The 23006-nt window shown below is 38.8% G+C and overlaps 1 protein-coding gene across 1 annotated transcript in view; it reads right to left on the reverse strand.

Moving 5' to 3' along the window:
- Positions 1 to 452: 452 nt before the first annotated feature.
- Positions 453 to 23006, reverse strand: part of LOC135078913 (mitogen-activated protein kinase kinase kinase 7-like) — a 37445-nt gene continuing 14891 nt past the window's right edge. Inside the window, exons 10-12 of the mRNA XM_063973491.1 lie at positions 2789 to 2973; positions 1840 to 1950; positions 453 to 1718 (exon numbers count right to left, since the gene is read on the reverse strand). Coding sequence (XP_063829561.1) covers positions 1626 to 1718; positions 1840 to 1950; positions 2789 to 2973 — 389 coding nt within the window. The 3' untranslated portion in view covers positions 453 to 1625. The remainder of the gene's footprint in view (positions 1719 to 1839; positions 1951 to 2788; positions 2974 to 23006) is intronic.

The following is a 23006-nucleotide window of genomic DNA, read 5'->3' on the forward strand; positions in this document are numbered from 1 at the left end:
GAATGTAATTATTGTAAATAAATTACGTGATATTCGTCCAATGGTAAACATGCCTGGTGTTCAATGTCTGAAAATAGCATTTATTTTGAACTGGAATCTCAGATGCATTGAAATGGACATACCGAGTGCCAAATTTTTCCTTTTTTTTATGATGGCACACATTCCAATACTATTGTCGACTTGAAAATTAAATTGTTTGGACTGAATTTTAATGTTGTGTTTTATTTTATAGAGCTTTCTTTACCTATCAGAATCAAGAGGTATTAGTTGAAATTGGGAGTTCACAATGCATGCGTTGCGTTAGTTACTTTTCGGTGATGGAACTGTTCTGTGTGCTTACCATGAGTTTACGTTAGGTGTGCTCGCTAGAGACTGCGTAAATAAAGACTTTCCTATCCTATGTCAAGGTTCTATAGGTAGGTAAAGTTAGATTTAGAATAAAAGAACCAACGTGGCTTTTTAAATTATTATTTATTAAACTTAACATTGTAATCTTAAATAACTAATAGATCTATTTTACTATCTTACATTTATACAATCAAAACAAATGCATACACACAAAATAATAGGATTAGATTATAAACATGTGCTAGTGATTGCACATTGATACATTCACAAATAATACCTAACATCTTAAGCACTAAAACGTGCTTAGTTGTATTTAAAAATAATAAAACTGAATCAACAAGATCGTTCATATGCGGGCTCAAAAAGCAGGGCATTTAAAATTTTAATTTCTTGAATAGACGCAAGAATAAAAATATTTAATTTGTCAACATTTCAGTCATTGGTTGATAATTACATGGTGGTCATTAGGTATCATAATTAGCCATTCATTAAGAAAATCGGAAATTAAATCTAATTTTCTATAATTTTTATACCCTGCATTTAGTTCTGTGTTGAGCTCTAAGCAAAATAATGTGAATGCAGACAATAAACATCACGATTTCCAAAGTTAATGATTCCAAATTAGAGAAAAATTGTTTTCCCTTTGCTTTGGCAAGTTTTACGGCTAAAAAGATTAGAATACATTGTTCAATGCTTATCATTAAAATAATACAAACGAATCAATCAATGACTTTTAAAGCATTTAATGACTATACCGTCTTTTCCAGATGTAAAACACGAGGAAACTACATGACAATGATCTGATGTCGCTATGTATAAATTATCATAATTAATCGATATTTTTAACAGTTAATTCCGACAAGTTTTGGGCTCTGGTGGAAATTATCTACATTGTTTATTTTTGTGTCGATATTGCCAAATCACGAAACCCAAATGCCTTTAAATAGGTGTGGAGGAAGCTTTCTCCATCCATCAGCTCCAGGAGATTTCAGATCATAGTCAGTTCGAGGGCAGACGTCATTTTGAATTGGTCCTTCTACGCTCGAAGTATTTCTAGATAACTTCATCTCTTCGAAAGTTCTGGTTTGGTGCTGGCGAACAAAAGGGTAAGCCAGTCACCAACCATCACGTTACAAACAACGGTTCTACTCCGCAAATGACGTTCATCTGTCTTTTTTCACATTGTCTCACGTGAGTGAAAGAGTCAAATATATCCGATTCGTTTTGCGGAGTAGCGGCCTACGTCATAAGTTATCTCGTGTGTTGCGCCAGTGACGTCACTCGTGGCGCATGTCTGGCGGCAGCCAACAGTCGTTTTCTGCTCGCGCTAGCTGCTTTCGTAGCGTGTGGTACAGTTTGATTAGCGAGTCCTGAAAGAGAAATACATGAATGTTTAAACTAACCGAAAAAAACAAACTACAGGTTGTTATGGGGTGTGGAACGAAACGATATAACATGGAATAGTGAATTCTTCAATAATTAAATATTTACCTTTTCATTCTCTAGCTGAATGATTTCTCTCTTTTGCCGTAGCTCCTCGTCGTCCATTTGTTCTTCTAATTCTGACTTATGTTTACTGAGGTAGGCAGTCTCAGTTTGAACCTGCAAACATAAACAATGCCCTGTTTATTTACTTGGCAAAATTCTTTCCAGTTATTACATCATCGTTTACTTCTAATTGTGTCTCGGTCTTGTCAATTTTCGGCTATGAAAGGACACGTTAATCATATAGCGCCTACTTTATTCAGATTAGTTATTACTTCTTGTCTTTCACAATAAGAATCGTTTCAATAAGAAGCATTATTTCTACCTCTAGTTCCTACTACTGCTACTTCTTTGTAACCAAACCAGTAACGGCCAGGTTGGACCTACGGAAATTTCAGGGGCAATTATTCCGATGGGTCGAAGTTCATGAGCCTCGGTTCTTGGCTCCTATGACCTATCACTGGCCAATTTACTAAAAGCCTAAGAAGGCTGGATGCGGGCAGCGTGGGACCGGTTATGGAAACCTTTGTTCAGCAGTGGCCGTGATTTGGCTGAAACGACCGAAGCAGGCTGGAGACTAAGGAGGTAAATTTTAGGAGGCGGCTTACTTCGAACTCCTATGTTCTCCTGATTAATTTCGTTGCGGGTCAAATGACAGTTTAACTTTCCCCTGGGACAAACTTGACCTTCACTGGTTGGATTTTTATTGGCGGTCAAGCTGTAGATCCTGGAGGGTTGGGAGGATTTACAGGAGTTGTAGCGGTGGGAACGAGTGTGAATAGTCCCGTAGGCGGCCAACTTGTGACCAAATAATGTGTCTTATAATACCTTTACTGAAGTAGGATACCAGTCAAAATGAAGAGCACAGGAGGAAAAGGGGGTTGCTATAGCTTAACGTGCGGCAAATGGGTAAATCCGCCACTGGCTCCTATCAAAAACAAAATGAAGCACTCACCCTGAGATACTCCGGGGCTAACTGCTTGTGCTCCTCGTATATCCTCTTGGACTCGTCGCTGGCGAGGTCCGGCGAGATGGGCCGCAGGTGCGGGTCCAACATCAGGTGCATCGAGTCCAGCGCCGGGTCGGGCTCCGCCGGCGGCGGCGCGGCACCCTCGCCGCCTGTCGACCCACTACTGTTACCTGTAAGCAAAATGGGCTAGTAAGAACAGAATTCTGTTAGTTTTGGACAAGCCGCAGCCTACAGACTTAGGGCTCTTTCTAATTAGGCGTTTTAGCAGGACGTCAATCGTGCGTCTGCGACGCCGCACACTCTGATTTTTCAGTGTGCGGTCCTGCAATCGGACGACAAACGTCCGTCTCAAAACGTCTAATTTGAAATTTGGTCGGCTTCTAAATTGTATGAAGAATCGGCCGTTATCAAGTTTGATTAGCTAACTGGAGGAGAATGCTTAAATAGCATTAAGTTCACCCTTAGTATGATTTTTATTTGCAATAAAGTTCTATAAAATAAAAATTTGCAGCCTGACCAAACAGCCGATAAGGCTGACAAAAAGCCTGTAGTCTGCGGAGTGTCTAAGGGGATTTACCGAACGACGCTCAAAACAAGATTTTTCAAGTAGATTGAAGAATTTGATTGGTTGAATTTAGTCTCCACTGCAGGAACATGACCTTTCCAATTTACCAGAGGCAAATGAAGAATTTGGCCTACACTCCTCACCTTGGCAAAACGTGTTGGGATAGTGTTATATTTTAATATTTAGACCAATCACAGGACAGAAGCTATGAATGAGATTGAAGCGAGTTTTGAGCGTCTTTAGTATTCAGAAGTTTGTGGTTAAAATAGTTCTTTCAATGGGATAAAAGCAATATCGAACATTCTAACGCCGTTTTCGTATTTTCGAATTTTTCCCTGTTTTCCGTGCCGTTATCACAATAAAAAATATGTTTCCTATACCAAAACATTGATTCGAATAGTGTTCCTATGCCCAAATGTTCATGGATAACGCTTATATTAGAAAAAGGTTGTTACGTTAATTATTAATTGCTGGATGATCGTTTAATGTCCAAGATCTCGAAAACAAAGTTGTTCTCAATGGTGGTCAGGTAAAATGGAGGTGATAGCATTATCTCAAGCCACACCGATAAGCCTATTATGCATAGGTTTATTGTGAACATTTTGGTCGCCCAACGACAGTTTTTTACACATCTGTCATAACAAAGCAGGATGATTTTCATAAACAATTTGGTATTGCTGGAGTGGAGTCATTTACATACGGGAGTAATTCCATCAGCGATGCGTTTGTACTTATTGCATATGGGTACGAGATCGTTTCCATTATTTTACTCTGTGAAACATTTTTCAGACGTCAAACGTTCGCAGAAAGCTTAATTTCTGTCTTATGAATTAGCTATGTATTAATTTAATATTCTCATATATTGATTAAATTCTGTGGTTATATCAATCCGCGATGTAAAGCATGTTCTATTCTATTTATTATCAGTAACACCAAATAACGTATCACACAAGCACGTAAGTTGTGAAAATCATGAAGAATTAAAATGTTGCCCATTTTCATAAATTCAATGATTTTATTACTATACCAGATAATATCGGTGATTTACTCCTTTTGCCACACTTGTTAGTCAAATAGAGAAGTTCACTTCGTTTTTGAAACAGGTGTTCAGATAACATTATACGAGTAATGACTATCAATTACGAAGCAAATTTAGATAAAGTAACAACTAATTCTGAGGTAAATTGGTTTTCTTTATCAGATCTTTTGACGTGAATCATTAATTATCAGGAGTTTGCATAATTATAATGTACATTAAAGATAAATAATTTACATACTGCGATAGTTACCGATGATGCGGGCTGAAGGCACGATTAAAATAATGCCAATTATAATAGCAACGCGAGAACAATTCCGACGTTTAGAGGAATCGGTCGCGGTCTCCCAGCAGGGTTATATACGTCAGAAGTTAAATTTACTTCGGCTTGCTGATGTCAGACGCTTCACCTAGATTTTCTGCTTTCAACGAATGATTCTTTTACCCACAAATAGATGGCAGCAGAGAAACTAAACAAGGCGATTATAACTACTTCACCGACGGGACTGGCGCCGAACACTGTTCAGATTAATATTACAAACGTAAACATAGCTTTGCATGCACGAATGTAAACAAATCTTGAGCTTCCATTACTGTACGTTCAATTGGAGTGTTCCCGTGCTCGCACTTATATCACGATTGAACAAAAAGTATCACTTGAACATTTCTCGATATTAATTGGATTGTCCGATAGTAACATTTCTCGATCCGACAAGTGTACGCTGCTTTACGCAAGTTGCGTAGTAGGAAGTAACGTTGACGTAAAGCGCTGCCCACGGCGAAGGGCGGGCGGTGGAGTTCCTGCTTCGGAAGGGTTTTGGTGGTCGCTACGTCCCCGGACACTCACTATAGAATATCCAACTACATGTGCTGACTGTGTCCCTGATGGTGGTGACGATGCCGGCGGAGGCGTCGCACGCGTCGAGGCGGCGCAGGCGCGCGGGCGGCGCGGGCAGCGGGGGCATGGCGCGTCCTCTCGCGGAGACAGTGCGCCGAGCACTGCGTGCACGCGCCCGCCCGCTCGAAATATCGGCGGGAGAGCCGGGAGCGGGCGGTGCAACAAACAAACCGGTTTATTCGCGGTGCGGTGACTCAGCGACGTCAGCCCGAGCTAAATGCGGACACCGTGTGCTGCCGCCCTTCGTGAGGTTTTCTGCCGTTTTCGCTGGGAGGGCGCGCGCGCACTCTCTGCAGCCGGTCGACGACCCGCGCCCACGCCGCTGCCTCTTGCACCCGGCACAGCAGCGACCGCCGCACCCATGCACTTAACCCTATGACGTTCCGCCCGCCTCTGGCTCATTGTAATTCATAAACGCGAGGTGGTTCCGAGATGCGGTTGCGGTGTTACGCCACTGTTGCGCTTGGACGCCCGCCGCGCGTTCGTAATGTTCTCGTGTCCGATGCAGGGATAATTTAGGGCCCGATTGCAGCATCGCACCGGGCTTAATTCATAGAATTGCAGCATGCAACGGCCAAGGTGCAGTGCGCAAAACCAACGTAGTACCGACGTAAATGCATACGATTATCAACATGTGACACGCGAAAACAAGCAACAATAAAACAATCACTGCTCTAGGGTATGATGATATTTGAACAACTAGCCAAAGTCTAGCCAGTATTTGTGACTCGATGTCTTCGTAAAATTGAGGCAACCGTTTAGCAAAATAAGAAAGGTCAACAGATAACACTGGTCAACAAAAAAAATAAAATTGTTTGTTTCCTGTGATTTTTTTTCTGTTTCTATCTCAAATTGACGCATATTTTTTAAATATGGCAACAGTTTTTCTCTAACAGCTTTTGTTTTTAAGTTATAGCTATCTACCTTTATTTGATATTTTTACTTAGATTTTTGATTTAATTGGACAAAAAAATATATTTTGTTGGTGTTTTCGATATTGCTTCGTTATGAAGATGTTGTGTGCTTAATCCAGATTGCTTCTGCTATGTTTGTGGTAAATATAATATTTGAAAAATGTCGAAAACCTCTATCGGATTTCATGAAAACTGCGTAACATCGACACTTTAAAATAAATATTTGAAATTAATTAATCAAGACCACAAATGGGTTATTTGTGTTCTAGGAATAGGTAACTTACTTTAGGCCAACAAGGGGGCTACACAAAATTCAAATTTCATGTGTATCTGGAATAGTCGTAACAAACAAAAGCATTGGTTACAAAAAATTTGACCAGTGCGGCTTCCCGCACACACAACTTTTTGCTTTTCAGCTAAAGTTGATACAAACTATTTTATAAACATGCCTTTAGTTAGCCAAGACCGTATCACCGTACTTCCACCACTTTATATTAACCTCGGCATCTTGAAACAGTCTGTGAAGGCGCTTGACAAAAGTAACTATTGTTATAATTTTCTTTCATGAAAGTTTTCAGGATTAAGCACAGAAAACTTGAATGTTGGTAATTTTTGATGGGACTCACATTAGGCAGCTGGTAAATGATCGTAATTTTAAGAAATCAATGACTGAAGTCCAGTCCTAAGCTTAGAATTCATTTTTTTGGTTAAAAGTACATAATTTCCCAAGCAAAAAGAAATTGTGGAAAGCATGCTATCCAACTTGCAAGAGCTAGGGTGCAACATGGGCATAAAAAAACACTTCATGTACTCGCATTAACATCGATTTCGACAAAATGTGGGTGAGTTTAGTGAGGAGCAGGATAAAAGATGTCATTAGAATTTTCGGACAATGGAAGAAGGTTATCAGGGGCGGTGGTTATCATATAAGAATGGCAGACCATTGCTGGAGTTTGCAACAAGATCTACTCAAACTTGTCTATTCAAAAAAATCATATAAAATATCATTTGCTAGTGTTCAATAGATATTTGATCAACACAATGTATGATTTTTCGTATTTTTTGGTCAAAATAATAAAACTCTATATTTTAAAAAGTAAAGCTGTTGACGATCTCCCAGTATTTTTTTCATAATCGGGGCCATAGAAATACCCAATAACAGAAAAAAAATAAAGGAAAAAAAACATGTGTTGACCAGTGTAATTCTTGAACAATGTGGAGGAGATTGGTGGATGTCTGCAATTTGAAATAGTTATACAAATCCCTTACTAAAGTATACTAAGAGTGCCTACGTCAAAATCCACAACATTCTTTACTTTATTACAAGATTATTTTATCCAAATTACTATCATACTCTTTCTACTCTAGTCAGATTTGCGCTCTATAAATCGTCACCGTCGTAAAAAAATATCAACAAGACACACGTGCCCTTTGAAAATTATATAGTTAGCGGAGTGTGCCAATTTCGTTGTTTTAATGGCACATCACCCGCAGTATAACTTACGCAGTCCTATTGAGCCCAGAATAATCCGACTCATAAATCTTAGCGCTCGGCGGAAGTGTTTGTTTTAAAGTCCGATATGGTTTTTTTTAAACTTTTTAAAGATAGTGCTTTGAATTTGGTAGTTTCATAGGGGCTTATGGTTATTCATAAACTTTAATGAGTTCCAGAAAAGTGCGGGCGTTACAAGTTCGCGGGCATATGCGGCTAATTGCGTTAGAGGAGAGTGATAATTAACAAGCCCGAGGCGAAGACAGCGCCGCGCCGCGGACTCGGCCCGATGACGGATCCGGCCCGGACGACGGCACCCGTGGTGACTAATACACGCGTTTTACGACTCCGATCGACCATAAAATCTAAACAGTAACCGCGCATAGGACGAGGAAATGGCATTCGTTATCCCGAAGATTAATCTCGATGAAAAAATAACCCGCGCTAAACACGCGAGTGACATAATCACAACACGAGCGTCAGCAGCATTGGACGTCACAGTGACAGATCAGCTCGAGTGTCAAGCTCGATCACAGATATCATCCGTTGAAAAATGACAATAGGTGAATCTTGGCAACGGCGGTATTCTTATCGCGGCGATCTGCGCTTTAGTGCTTTCTAGCGTTATGGACGTTATTGGCGGTGACGACAATGGACGGCTGTTGTTGTGATTCGGCCAAACTGCATCAAACAAGCATATTGCAGCGCGCAATGCATTAACTACAGGAGATCACATTTTAAATAAGATTTATTTTGTTTATTAACGATTCATTCTCAAGATGAAATCTACTGAAAACAACAGTGAAATTATTTACATTAAATGAGTTATGTTTCATTAAAAGAAAATTAGGAACGGTGGGTCTACCTTGTAGTACACCTGTCATTCATGAAGTTAATGCAAAGTAGTTATAATCCTTCACTGCAGTCTGTAGGCTCATTTTCAAAAACACGAAATCGTTTTTGTATTTTCTTTATTTCTAATGGACTAGCGAGAGAGCCACAGAAATGGCACTAGAGATTATCCTGTTCCATCAGATTTCGAAACTTATTTCGATGGTACTGCGTCTTATTGGGAACGCAGTAAATCAGTATCTGTGTAATCGCTCTTTGATCGGGGCTTTAATACGTTTTCAATTTGGCGTCGAGAAAACGCGGTTCTTGCGTCAGCACCGCTGACATCTCGCGGAAACTGTCCGGCGGGTGACACCCGCTCTGTTAGCCGCCGGATTTATTGCTAGCACGGGCAGACGTCTGAAACCGGTGGATGTTATACGACGGCGATAATTATTTGGAGAAGTTAACGCTGAGATGTCACTTGTGAAATCCAACGATCCGTTGGTTTACGACGACGAGGTAAATGTATTTATGTCCCCTGACATATATTTTGAAGACGCTCATAAAATTAGTTTATCTTTTGGAAATCAAAGTTAATAGATAATTCTGAGCAAATAGTGAATATTTAGAAGCTAACATTTAACTAATTTACTTTTATAGAGCTGTAGTAGCCAATTAAACTCTTTGATTGAGTAGTTAGAGAGCAGGACCCCATAATCGATAGAGATCCTGGGTTGGGTTCAATAACAGATGGAAACACATACATTGAAGAATAACTTCTTGTAATTTACTATTTTTGGTTAGACAATGCAGGCTCCAGTAGTTTTTAGGATACGTTATACCTTCGACAAGATCTGAAAGGTATAGCGGCTCATAAAATCTGAAATCAGGCTTCTGACCTCAGATTTTACACCCACACCATGGAAATATGAAATAACCAATGAATTTAACAAACAATTTGCAAATAGGTACATTTGATTTATTTCCCGATGCGCTTACCCTATTTTCAATAGCTATTTACAATATCGAAGACAACAATAATTTTTAAAAGAATTAAGTTTGGTATAGGAATATTAGGAATCATGTGAAATGGGAATGTTTTGTTTTAGACAGAAACGCTGTCACTGACTCCAAGTGCTCTAACGATTGCCAAAAAATCAAAGAATGTCCATACTTTTAATGTTAAGATCACGTTGAGCGAGTGACAGGGAATTACGTCTGACATCCAGCATTTTAAAAAGTCTGATTCACCGGAGACACTTTCATTCCATCCGGAAATATCTGCCGGGCGAATTTAGGCGTCCTTGCGTATAATTTTAAGTTCCCAAAGGACAATAATACAACGGTTCAGAAGCGTGTGAGCAGACGGCACAGTGAGTCACAAAGAGCTAAAATTGGTTGTGTTTCTCATGTTTATTTTTTACGGCGATGTTGTTAAACTATTGTAGAATTTATTTTCGAGATTGTTACAAGGTTTTCTAAAATACCACACATTGTCGAGATTCGTGAAAGGTATATTTTTATGTAGTATTTAAATGAGGCGTTATCTGTGTATTGAGCGGGTGTGGTAAAGAGGGCAGTTTACATTTTCGTGCCAACTCCGAGGTAGAACTAGATCTGGGCCGGTCACCGTTAATGCGCGATATAGGTGATCGTATCCAGATCAGATCAAAGAATCTATCGGCGGATGTAAAGCAGAAGCGACCCGTCGCGCGTCGTCCCGTGGGACAAGTGAGACGACGAATGGGTTAGCCTTGCAACTAGATGAGCTCGTAAGATTGTGTGTCTTACGACTTCGAGTTCGACTTGATTTTGTTGATGTTTTCTGGTTTTGATAACTCAAATATAGTCGGATTCATCAGAATGTTTAATAATAATGATCATTCAAAATTTCACCAATTTATCTTAGATCTTCTGTTGTTTATTTTCTGTACTAATTACTCTTTTTACTTCATTTCTCATCATCTGGTCATCTTTATCTCTGCTGCCAGCGTATTGCATCTGATCCTTACCACCACAATCAGAACGTAGGTGAATCAAATAAATACCATTACATTCCTCCTGTCTGAGTGTAATACTTTTCGGGCAATCTACATCAGTGAATAGGTGTTCAATCAACAGTGCGTCGGGTTTGAAGAATGTTGTTGTGGTTTGTTTACTATGAGCTGTGGGCGAGGAGCGTGTCGGAAGTGGATCTTGTACGATTTATGCATATTGACGTCTTTATTGGTCTGCTATTTTTATTTTTTAATTACTTTGGAACAACTGCTTGAATGTGTGGCAGTATTTTTATTGGTGATTATTTTTGACGATGTCAAAATAGGTTCTGGCAGTTGAATCTTCTTATGCTCATGTTAAAATGAAAATGGAGGAAATGATAAACCCGTTTTATTGTTAGCTAAAAGTAGATAAAATTGATAATTAATTATCAATCAGTGATAAATTAGGTAAGGCTTCAAAAGCTCAGATCAAAAATAAAAAGCACCATAGCAACAGTAAAATAAATTAAAATTTTAAAATCTGCGAATTAAAATGTAGAGCTTTTGATAACGCACTGGATGTTAAGCCCTTCAAATCTGAAGATACAGTAGTAGCAGTGGAAAAATCTGTAGTAGCAATAGGAAGTAATACAAAAGCTATTGGCAAAGGTAGCGTTGTGAAATAGCGGGCGGTGAGTCACAGTTGTATTTCTGAGGTGCGCTCCCGCTCTCGGCACAACACGCCCGTTCTTATTCTCAGTTATTGAGTGCTAAGTTTTCAATTAATGGCATATGTTGTTCATTCTTTCTCGGCCACTTTAGCGCCGAGGATTCCACCAGAGGTGGTCTGCGAAAACAACTTTTGGTGTTTGTTGAAAGAATAGTGATCTGGAAATCTCAAATTTTCTTACTATTAGTTGTGGTTTTTAAAATTGCACGTTTTGCACGGTATGGTTCTTTCAACATGTGACTTAGGGCTGATTTTTCAATCGTCAGATAACTTTTAACTGAAGAATAAGTTGACACATTGACAGTTTCAGTATGGGAAATATGTCAGTGACAAGTTTATTCTTCAGATAAAAGATATCTGACGATTGAAAAATCAGCCCTTAAAGTGAAAAATATTTTTAGATTAACGTTAAGTCTAGCAGATAATGTACAGAGGCAACCCTGTCAACTGTCAGGTGACAACTGACATCATTTCGCTTCGTGTCATTAGCGCCAGCTTGCTCGAAACAAACTGTCGTTGATGATTTCATCAATGAATGACTGACGGTCTGAACAGGGAGAAGACAAGACAAGCTGTAGAATTAGCTAGAATTTAGTAGGTGGTTATTTTGAAGATGATAGAAAAAAACACTAAGCTTTGACTCTTATACGTGCAATCACCCCGGACCGGTCATGATGGCGACGAAAAATTTACGTTTGTATAAATAGTGCATGATTCTTTATGTTCCTGTTCGTTGATTTGTAAGAAATAATGCTTTGTGCAATAAAATATTTTTACATTTGCGCGACTTTATAGTTTGCCGCCTACCATTAACATTTTTTTTTATCTAGAGATAAAATCAAAAACTATTCAAATGTATGAAGACACAATGAGATCGCTAAATGACAATGAATAACTTCTATTGTACTTTGATTTTAAAGTCATTTACGTGATGACTTCATTTGCCAAGGATTCATTAGTCATATTTTTCAAACAAAAGGCAATTTTATTCAACTAAAATTAGGTCTACCTACCACATTCTAGTTTTTAAATCTGTAATCATGACATAACAATAAATTCTGACACACACAACGACCATCTCGTCTGTTCAACATTACAAAGTCCGAGAATACCCAGATCTTAGTTTTTTTTTGTGAATAAGCGGTAATCATTCCTGACAGCTAATGATATAGGTTTCTTTTACACCGAATCGATGAATCAGGATCATCGCTTTGTTAGAGATTCTGAATATAATTCAAAGAGCATCGTAATACGACTAAGATTAGCTGGTTACCAGGTATCAAGCTATCGCTAGACACGAGGCCGTAGAAAAACGGCGTAACGATTTTGCGTAAGTAAACGTAAGCGCACGGCGGCCGCGGCCGGGGCGCAGTGACGCAGGCGCGAGCCCCGACCTACTTATGTCGTCGAAAAAATCAGCAGATGTTCAACTATATCGAGCGGGCAGAATGTGTTGTTCCGAATAGAAATAAACTTGTCACATATTTTGATTGTATCTAGAGCGGGCAACGGTTAGTCACGAGCGTTGCCGATGCCAACGTCCCGGCCGCCGCGACCACCGCAGCTATAAAGGCAATCGTGCTCCAGACTGAATCACATAGGCGCCGTCTGCAAAATGTCTCACCGCCAATAATTTACGGCAGTTTCTAATTGTTCGCAGAACAAAGCGCGACGCGAGATTGATCAGCCCCAGCGTGAGAAATTGGAACCATTATGACTCTATTGTTTCGTTGTTTGTTCAAGAGCAGAAGGCAATGACTCGTATGTTGTCTGCCAAATTTTTGAGAACCGCGAATAACTAAAAATGTTAAGATAATATCCTGTCGTTAAAATCAGGAAATTGTATTTTAATGCTTGCATATCTAAATTGTATGTTCGTATGTAGCGACTGGAATGCGAACGGCCGAACTGTAATTAAAAGGGTCGCGGCTTGGTCCTCTTCACGTGATAATGGAACATGTAAACAGAATTATTTTTGTATCTTCAAAGAGGGTTGTTTATTATCGTCGATCCGTGATCCCGCGTGTACAACAAAAGAGTTAGCATTGGGAATAAATTTAGAGCGGCCGTAATTTTGGACAGCGGCCGAGGCGCTAGGCGAAGCAGTAGAGCCTGACCGTACTAACAAGCGGCCGATACAGCAACGGCATATCAAAATAAACACTTCGGTATTTTATGTAGTTGGAATACGTGCTATTTTGCAACAAAAATAAGTCTGATCCGTACTGTCAAATGTTTACAGAAGTTTCCGTTTTGTCTCCGCGTCTCCAAATAAGAAGCTAGACAGATCGCTATAAATTATCATCTGGCGCTCAGTGCGGCTCTGAAAAATATGTTTATCACCGACACGATGATGTTTTTATTCCCTAGTTGAATTGGGTAGTTGACACCATTAACCAATAAGTTAACACAGCTAAAAAATTGATTTATTCCTGAAAATCTAAATAAGATTGCTTTGAAAAAACAAGTAGTGTTCCGGCAGTTAGAGGTAAGATAGTCAGTTCCTCTGTAGTTGAGGATTCTGGGTGAAACTCGCTTTCATCTTCGGCCTGATAATCACTTTCCATCAGGTGAGATGCAGGCCAAGAACTTCCTCGTTGGGGTTAAAAAAAAAGGAAATAAGGGCATCTTAGGTGTCCACAATATGAGGGTGAGGCCCCATTAGTCCGTTGCGCTGCGATGCGTTGCGTTATAAAAAATATATGGAAAACGTTTTTCCATACATTTGCAGGAATCGCGGTTTGAAAAAAAGTGCTTAAAAGATTAAAAATTGGTAGTGTCAACAACCCAATTAGACGTTAACAATAATAATTGATAAATTAAATACCTGTCAATAATTGATTTCTAACAAAATAAATTGGAGGATTTTTGAAAACTTCTAATGTGATGAATTATGCAAGCTTTGGAAGGATTAACAGGTGTAGAAAGTTTAATCATAAAAACCATCTGATAGAATACAATGTGTTGGGAAGTACTTACGTATATTGAATAAGGCTAGTAAGATCCCCATAGTAGTATGATAATGAAATTAAAACTTTTTGTATGCTAACAACTTTGAATCAAACAGCCTTATGACTGGCATAACCTATAACTATGTATGTGTTACTGTAAAAGCTCGAATTGCAGTAAATCCTAAGATATTCCAGTAAAACCTAAGATCTACCAATTCCTAATGGTAAATGTCCCAAAAGGTTTGCGATTCGAACTCTTACCACCATTTCGTTGGTAAATCTTAGGACTTACATTAATGGCACGGTAAATATTGAAAAACAAAACAAGCATTTTTGACAGGTAACAATCGGTCTTATCTACGCATTACACGAGCGCAGTATTTTTGTATTGTTTAAATGTACGAACAATTTAAGAACTAAAAGGATCACTTTTCATTTTAATACAATTAAACAAACCATGATAACAACAATAACAACCATGTCACTGCCTTGTTTTTTCTTTAGCAACGTAAGATCATGTCATATAAAATAGGTAGGTACTAGCTTTTGCCCGCGGCTTCACCCGCGTGAAATTTAATTTGTCACAGATCGCCATAAATTATAGCCTATATGTTATTCTGGATTATAAACAATAATACTGTAAAGTTTCATCAAAATCAGTTCAGTAGTTTCTGCTTGAAAAGAGTAACAAACATCCACACAAACTTTCGCGTTTATAATATTAGTAGGATGCATTCAGTACAAAATTTCAGTGTCCTAGATAGGCTAGATATGATATTTACATTATATGCGCTACTATCAATGCTGGGTTATTATAGTTCCGATTTTTTCCACTTCACATTTCGTCCATGCCATGGACGAAATAACAAAAATGACAATACCATGGACTCCATGGTATTATCATTTTTGTTATAATCTTACTAATTAAAAGTTCTGTAAACTTTTACGAAAACAACATCGTTGGTAATGAGTCAGAAGGAATAAAAAAAGGAAACAGTAAAAATGTGAACACCAAAACACAAGAAAAAGAAATGATTGCAAATAATTTGTATGATGATACCTTTATAATACTATGTACCTGTTTTGTCTAATAGTTGATGAAAGTAAGTAATTAAGAATTACTCATTGTTTTATTCCTAAAACCAACATCTACCAACTGACAGAGGTAAAACCTAGCATATGCAGAATTCGAATGGTAAAAGCTCGAAAAAGTCGTCGTATTTTCAGAAATACTTACATTTACCAACTCATGTCGGTAAATCCTAAGACTTACACTTAAATCTTAAGATTAACCGTAGTTCGAGCTTTTACAGTAACATATGGATGACGTAGTCCTAGCTAAATAAGCCTTTCAGCCATTGTTTAATTTTTAAGACTTATTAATGTGTTAAATAAATGACTGTACCAAATTCAGAGCCTTGGTGGATGAATGGAGCTATTCAGTTAGCTAGGCCGTTAGTTATTGAATGGCTAATTAGTTATTAGTATTGTTGGCTGCTATATGAAATGTTAAATCTAAAATTTTCTGTTCGAATAATACTTGATTTTTTTGCTTTTAACGGGCATGGTGATTAAAATTGTGTGTCGAACTGCGCTGCCATGGTGTTCTAATAAGATAGAGTCCTAACAGCAACTATTGTGCGGCAAGAAGTTGCCAGAAAACATGAAAAAAAAAACTTCAGCAATTTATTTACAATGTTGTCAACATTACTTGTGTCCAGACTCCATTTACAATATTCCCAAACAAAGACAGCAAAGTTGCCGGGCGACATTGCCCAAAAGTTGCAGTAATGCGGCTACGTTCACCAAAGCAAAGTGGTCAATCCAATGAGAGTTATCGCGAATGAAAAATCCGCCAGATGGCAATACGTAGACGCGAGGTCCAAATGCTGCATGATTGGTTAATTTTGACATGACATTGACAGATATGTCAAAATCCACCGATCACGCAGCAGTCAGACCCCACATCCACGTCCCGCCATCTAGCGGATCTTTAATTCGCGAAAACCCTCATTGTTTACATCGGCCGCGCGCCCGATGCGCCGATGCTCGTAAAATAATTAGCCATGATTCATCTCCACCAGATAGTCTCGTCAGATGATACCAAGATGCTTGGATTCGAACAGTTTCCAGGCACAATATTCCCAAACTGTAGCTTTAACACATAAAGTTGCTGGGAAACATTGCCCGAAAGTTGCTCTCAGCCTTGAGACAACAAAGTTGTCAGTTTCCAGGCACAATATTCCCAAACTGTAGCCTTAACACAGCAAAGCTGCTGGGCAACATTGCCCGAAAGTTGCTCTCAGCCTTAAGACAACAAAGTTGTCAGTTTCCAGGCACAATATTCCCAAATTTTAGCATACCCAAAAGTTGGGAGTGTAACGCGGCTACGTTCACCAAAGCAAAGTGGCCAATCCAATTGTTTACATCGGCTGTCGCGCCCAATGCGCCGATGCTCGTAAAATAATTAGCCATGATTCATCTCCACCAGATAGTCTCTCGTCGGATGATACCGATGCTTGGAGGGTCGTTAGCGACCGGTTTTTGGCATAGCGTTTTGACAGACAATTATTTTGCTGTCGGTAATAGTTAGTCGCAATTATAAATTTGCCATGTGATTGCGATGCCAGTCATTCCTTATTTTCGATTTGATAGATGTTATCGCGACTAGTACAATAATAAACAAGGATGCATCGGACAACAGAGTGATAATTGCTTTGTAAGCTGATGATTGGAAGCGTCATTTATCTATTCAATTAAATATTTAATTAAAGCATGAGGGAGGGATTTTAATCCGTTATTCCTTTCTTTCAACTTTACATCCTTAAACTTTAGCGTCCATTTTGATACTGATACATAATTATGAATTTATTGTAGTAATTGATGACGTCACATGCGGATAACTGTTTTACGCGTTTGTTTGTTCAGTAAAATAGTTTTACATGAGCCAATCACTAATAAGCGTGTAGAAATTATAGGTTTCAAATCAAATTGCGATTTTAGAACCAAAATAATTAACTTGTGAAACTTCTGAATTTTACTTACTTATTTATAAAAAAATAAAAATTACACAAAAATACAAACGTATTCCTTTTTCCCGTATTTGTTTAAATTAACACACTTCGATTATTTTAGTAAATTGTTATATTTACAATAATTTATTAATTCTTCATTCAGGCAATACTAATCCGGGAATTATGGTCAATTAATGAACTGATGAAAAATATTGAAATAAAATTAGTTGTTTAGATTTTTTAATAATAAACCAAATTGAAATAAAATGTATTAATTTTGAAATGGCTTTTAATATTGTAAACTTTTATTTGAATTCACATATTTACAAAATTCCGAATTTTCGCACCGCCAAAAAACCCACAGTACTCACTCATGAAAACGTCAACGAACACTTGATACTTGTCGTAATCTGGCTGCACCGTTATAGACACCTGCAGGGAACAGTCCGATCGCGGCATTTCACACCCGATCACAACAACATCACGTCCTTGAGCCGACACGTGCGCGATCGGCGCCGCAACCACAATGAGTGCATCTGCATCTTGCGCGCGCGAGACTGTGCGACGCGGCCCGTCCCATACCACCTCGATAACCTTAAATTAGATTAATTGTATCACACTGATTCATCCCGAGATACTTTTTGTTGACACCGATTTGTGACGGTTGCGAAAGGCGAACGTTTTTTCGCATCGCACGCAGATGGCGACTGCTGCTCTATGTCAATGTCCGCGGCGGAAGCGCGCCGTTTGACAGCTGTGTTGCACAAGCGGTGGGGGATGAGTATGACGATAGTGACAGCTCTACATGTGCCGATGGATCAAGATCTCAAAACCATTGGATGAAAAAAAGTGCTTTTTAAAAGCCTATTTGCAAAAATAAATGAGTTTTATGAGTTTTAGTTTTTTTTTTTTATGAAGAGAAACTGCGATTACCAAAACATTTTCACGATTCCTAATTCATCCTCTAAGCTCCTCAACAAAATCACCTTGATAGACACTTCTCACAATATTGCCCAATTAATTTATCTTATCAAATCGTGTTTGGACTTTGTCACGATTTGAAGAAATCAGTGCTAATTAATTGTGATCTAGTAGATTTTATTTTGAGTCATAAAATTTCAGCGGTCTCTATCAACGATTGCCTTCGGCGAATATACACTTTTGGCGGTTGGTTATCCATAAATTATAATTCCAATGGCTATAGAACTGAAATTGAGTAGTCCAATAGGGAGTACTCAATCTGAAAGAACCATGTTGTGTTCATAATAATATCTTTTACAATGAAAAATGTAACCGATCCTCAAATTTTATTTCCTGTACGTTTATAAATACAAAACCGACATGTCTAAAATAAGATTTAAGAACTCAGTATTTATAGAAAAATATTGGCAAGATAAATCCTAGGGAGAATTAGATCGCTCTCATCACTCCTGACACTTGTGACACTTGCATTTATTTTAGAGTTGCTTGTTCGCCTATAGACAGGCGCTTACAAATTGAAATGACATGTCTCCGTACGTGCCACACTTCATCTTTTACATGGATTATACGCCAAAAGTGCTCGAGAAATCATTTCTGTTGATTTATTTTCACCTCAGATATTATTTTCGAAAGCAAGTATTTAGAAGATAAATTAGAGCAAGTACCAAAAAGGGTGTTAGCTCCGGTTATTCAGCGTTCCCACATGAATACCATTTACAACGTATACATTCGAATTTAAATGATCGCTTTCAGGAATCGATGAAGCTAGTGCAGACGGCCGTTCAAAGGCCAGCATTTACTGTATAAAAATCAACACTTTTGTTTATTTGCGCACCGCATAACGGCTGAGATGCCCGCCGCGGCGGCACCCATGAAAATATTACGACTTATTTACTTTATCGCGATGCCGATCTTACCGCATTGACGTCGACCTGACTCAGCAGCGTTAAACAGGGCTAAGTACACGCTCGTATCACTCGACACGTCCAGAAAATTAACAGATATTCCTAGAAATACTCGTAAGAGAACGCACGTTATAATCACAAGAATCCGAGGTCAATGACTAGTGCACACGATTGTTTGCGTTACTCTCGTCTGCATAACGCGAATACATAACAATCATCGACGCATCAGATCCGAAGACATGTCAAAGCGGTATTTTCCGGTGGGGCGTGCGACATTTTCCCTTACGTCTAGGTGCTGGTCTCGGACGGCCGGAAACGGCGAGTAAACAGAAGACGATACGTCTAGCCATCTGCGTGCGAGTATCAATATTGACGCGACATACACCTTCATCAATCGTTCCTGAATTTCTCGTAACTGACTCACGCAGTGGAAAAATATAAAGGCGCGCATAAATTTCGGTTAAAGCTAGTTTTCAAAGTGAATTTTGTAAGTGGGGAATAAATCCGTCAATCATAAACGTGCTCGAAATGCTGGAATACCGCGAATCGGTAACAAAGTTTAGTGGCAGGAGCCGAAACTATGTTGGACAAAGTAAGCGGAACGGCTCGCTTCCTGGACGCGATTGTTGACGAGTTATCGAGAACCGAACGAGGAACTGATGGTGGCGGAGCAACCCCGTTAGCGATCTAACAATACTTTGGCTTTTCAGCCGGTCGTTGGTCCCACACCACCGTTTCGTAGAAGGTAAGCGGACACAGTCTAAAATAGTCCCGGCCTCTTCCGAGTAGCGTGAGTCACGCGGGACCGTCCGCCTCTGAGCCGCATCTGGACCGCACGATACACAACTATAATATTTTACAGCTTCAATTTATAACTGCATCTAAAACAAACGCAGTTGCGTAGTGATGTGAGCCCCACAGTGAGTAATAGCCGAGTATATAAGAATATGTCAGACAAATAGAAAAAATATAATTTGTACACCTATAGCTTAAAAAAATTGTACTTTGTAGTAGGTAAATAAGGAAAATGTGGAACCTTGAATCTTCCCAGAAAAAATAAAAGTAGATGTCAATATTTTTTGGAATAGAATGATTCAAACATTGGAATGCACATAGGATTTTATTTATTTTTTAATTTCAAAGAAACTAACATCCTTCCTTACTAATAAAAAGATATCTGCGTTTTGAACAGTACATTAGAATTTATTTTACCTGTCTTAAAATGGATTAATCGGTTATTAATTTTGACACAGTGAAACAATGTCATTCAAATCTATTCCATACCACCCATTAAAAGCAATCCCAGAGTTTATAAAAGCTAAGTTCATTACGTTAATGTTCTAGGGTATGTATGTATGTGTGTAATAAATAGAGGGGAAACGTTTTCTCATATAAATTCTTACAATGAAAATAAACATGGGAAGATTTATGAACATTACGCGTGGTTTCCTAAAAGAGCCAAACCACGTGAGGATTCGATGATGAAATCTGAAATACAGGCACACTGTGACGGTGACTCAGTGAGGAGTTTCATAAAGTCAGTGTGCAGTCAAAAGCACCAGAATATAATTTTTTTCTTGTAAAATTAAACCTATTTCCAGTACATGCACAGTGTGTAACTTGACCAGTTAAGCTGAAGGCTGGAAGCTTTTTTCCCTGATTACTAAACAATGCGTGACACTCGTAGTTACACACGGTTGTTCTATTTTTATGTCTCGTATTTCGAATCTTTTAATAAAACGAAAATAGAAAACAACACATTAGTTACCGTTGTTGTTAATTTGTGGAACATTTAAGTGATGTCGTGGGCGAGAAACGCGCAATTTAATGCGTGTACTCGCTATTTGCATCAAGAACTGCCGTTGGTCTCTGCTCTTATCGTTAAGACGGAATATAATTTATTTTTGAACTAAAATAAAACGTTTAGTGGATGAGTAAGCGGTTGATATTTGAGCGGTCGGCGTTCGCTGTCAAACGCGACGTGCCGGTCAAGATGCGTTCTAGGAACCATCTCGCGCGCTGATGTTTGTGTCGTGCGGAATATAGGCGTACTCCGAGAGCTAGCACTATGTGAAAAGGCTAAAGTAATATGAAGACAGATGATACGTGACTAACAATTAAGATATGTCAGTTCAGATAAAGTATCATTCCGCAATAGGAACAAGGCTAGAGGATTGAATCATAACTATCAAATTTTTTAGAATGAAAACGGAAAGCAACCAGAAATATTCCTCGGAGAGTTCTGCGAAAACTAATAAATTATTTAGTTTACAAATTCCTAAAACTTTTTAAAATTAACGATAGTAGACATAAGATTTTATGGAAATTTACTTTAAATTATTGTGGTATGAATAAAATTTTAATAAGCCTTCCTTATCACAGCCTTCATTATCACCTAACCTAACCAAAACTTGTTTACCAAATACATGCCATTACAATGACAGATTATCTTAACCTTTTTCGTTGCGTATCCCGATATTTATCTTAGCGCGCGCGTTTTTTGTTTGCAAACAAACGCACATCGACGCATCACGTGAGTGAGTCACTCTCCGGGCATGTCCTGGCACAGGACTATGCTATTCCCAGCGGTTACTCAACGGGAGTTCTCGTACCTTTCAAGAGACAAATTAGAAACGACTGTAAAATATTTCAGCAGGAAAATAACACGATGTTCAGTGCAAAATTGATATTTGGGTTTTTGAGTTGGTTTACTAATCAAGTAAATTGTAGATCAATCAAGGTGCATATCTTAACCATTAGCGTGTCACTATTAACTTGCGCACGCGGTTTTGTTTGCAAACAAACGCACATCGACGCATCGCGTGTGTGAGTCACTCTCCGGGCATGTCCTGGCACAGGACTATGCTATTCCCAGCGGTTACTCAACGGGAGTTCTCGTATCTTTCAAGAGACAAATTAGAAGCGACTGTAAAATATTTCAGCAGGAAAATAATAATGTTCAGTGCAAAATTGATATTTGGGTTTTTGAGTTGGTTTACTAATCAAGTAAATTGTAGATCAATCAAAGTGCATATTATCTTAACCCTTAGCGTGTCACTATTAACTTGCGCACGCGGTTTTGTTTGCAAACAAACGCACATCGACGCATCGCGTGAGTGAGTCACTCTCCGGGCATGTCCTGGCACAGGACTATGCTATTCCCAGCGGTTACTCAACGGGAGTTCTCGTATCTTTCAAGAGACAAATTAGAAGCGACTCTGAAATATTTCAGCAGGAAAATACCAAGACGTTTTGAGCTAAACTGATAAAATTACGTTATTTATTGGTTGACTAATAAAATAAATTGCGGAAAATGCTGATCGGATAGCACTTTAAAAATAGACCAAAAGTTATAATTATAAAAAAATAACAAAAGATCAAATTGGGGCACACTGAAAACCCTCACCGGGGGCCACGGCATATGCTGAGTGGGGTCCCATTGCGATGGGCATCGCTGTGCGACAGGGTGGCACTGCTTAGTTTACTTGCTCATTCATTGTATGTTTTATGTCACCTCTGTCTTATTTGCTTTTTTTTTTTCATTTTACCTCTTTTGTTTTTTGTGATGTCCATGGCAATAAATGTTTCTTTCTTTCTTTCTTTCTTTCAAATAGGCAGCTAGACTTCACAGACTTTTAATATCTCCTAACCGCAAGGAAGCAAATGCCATCGCGCGATACTTTTCGTACTCTACTTTGCGACGAAATGTCTGACAGTACGCACGATATGTCTTCAGAATCAGACTTAAAAGGGCATCACATTAAATCATTCAGCTAGACGTTTGCAAACACCAGCTTCGCTGTAACTATGAGTCACGCATGTCCTGGCACAGGATTGCTATTTACGACCGGTTACTCAACGGGAATCATCTTTTTGCTATCGGATTTGAAGCGACTATGAAGTT

Source organism: Ostrinia nubilalis, chromosome 15 (assembly GCF_963855985.1).
Source record: "Ostrinia nubilalis chromosome 15, ilOstNubi1.1, whole genome shotgun sequence".
Taxonomy (NCBI): Eukaryota; Metazoa; Arthropoda; class Insecta; order Lepidoptera; family Crambidae; genus Ostrinia; species Ostrinia nubilalis.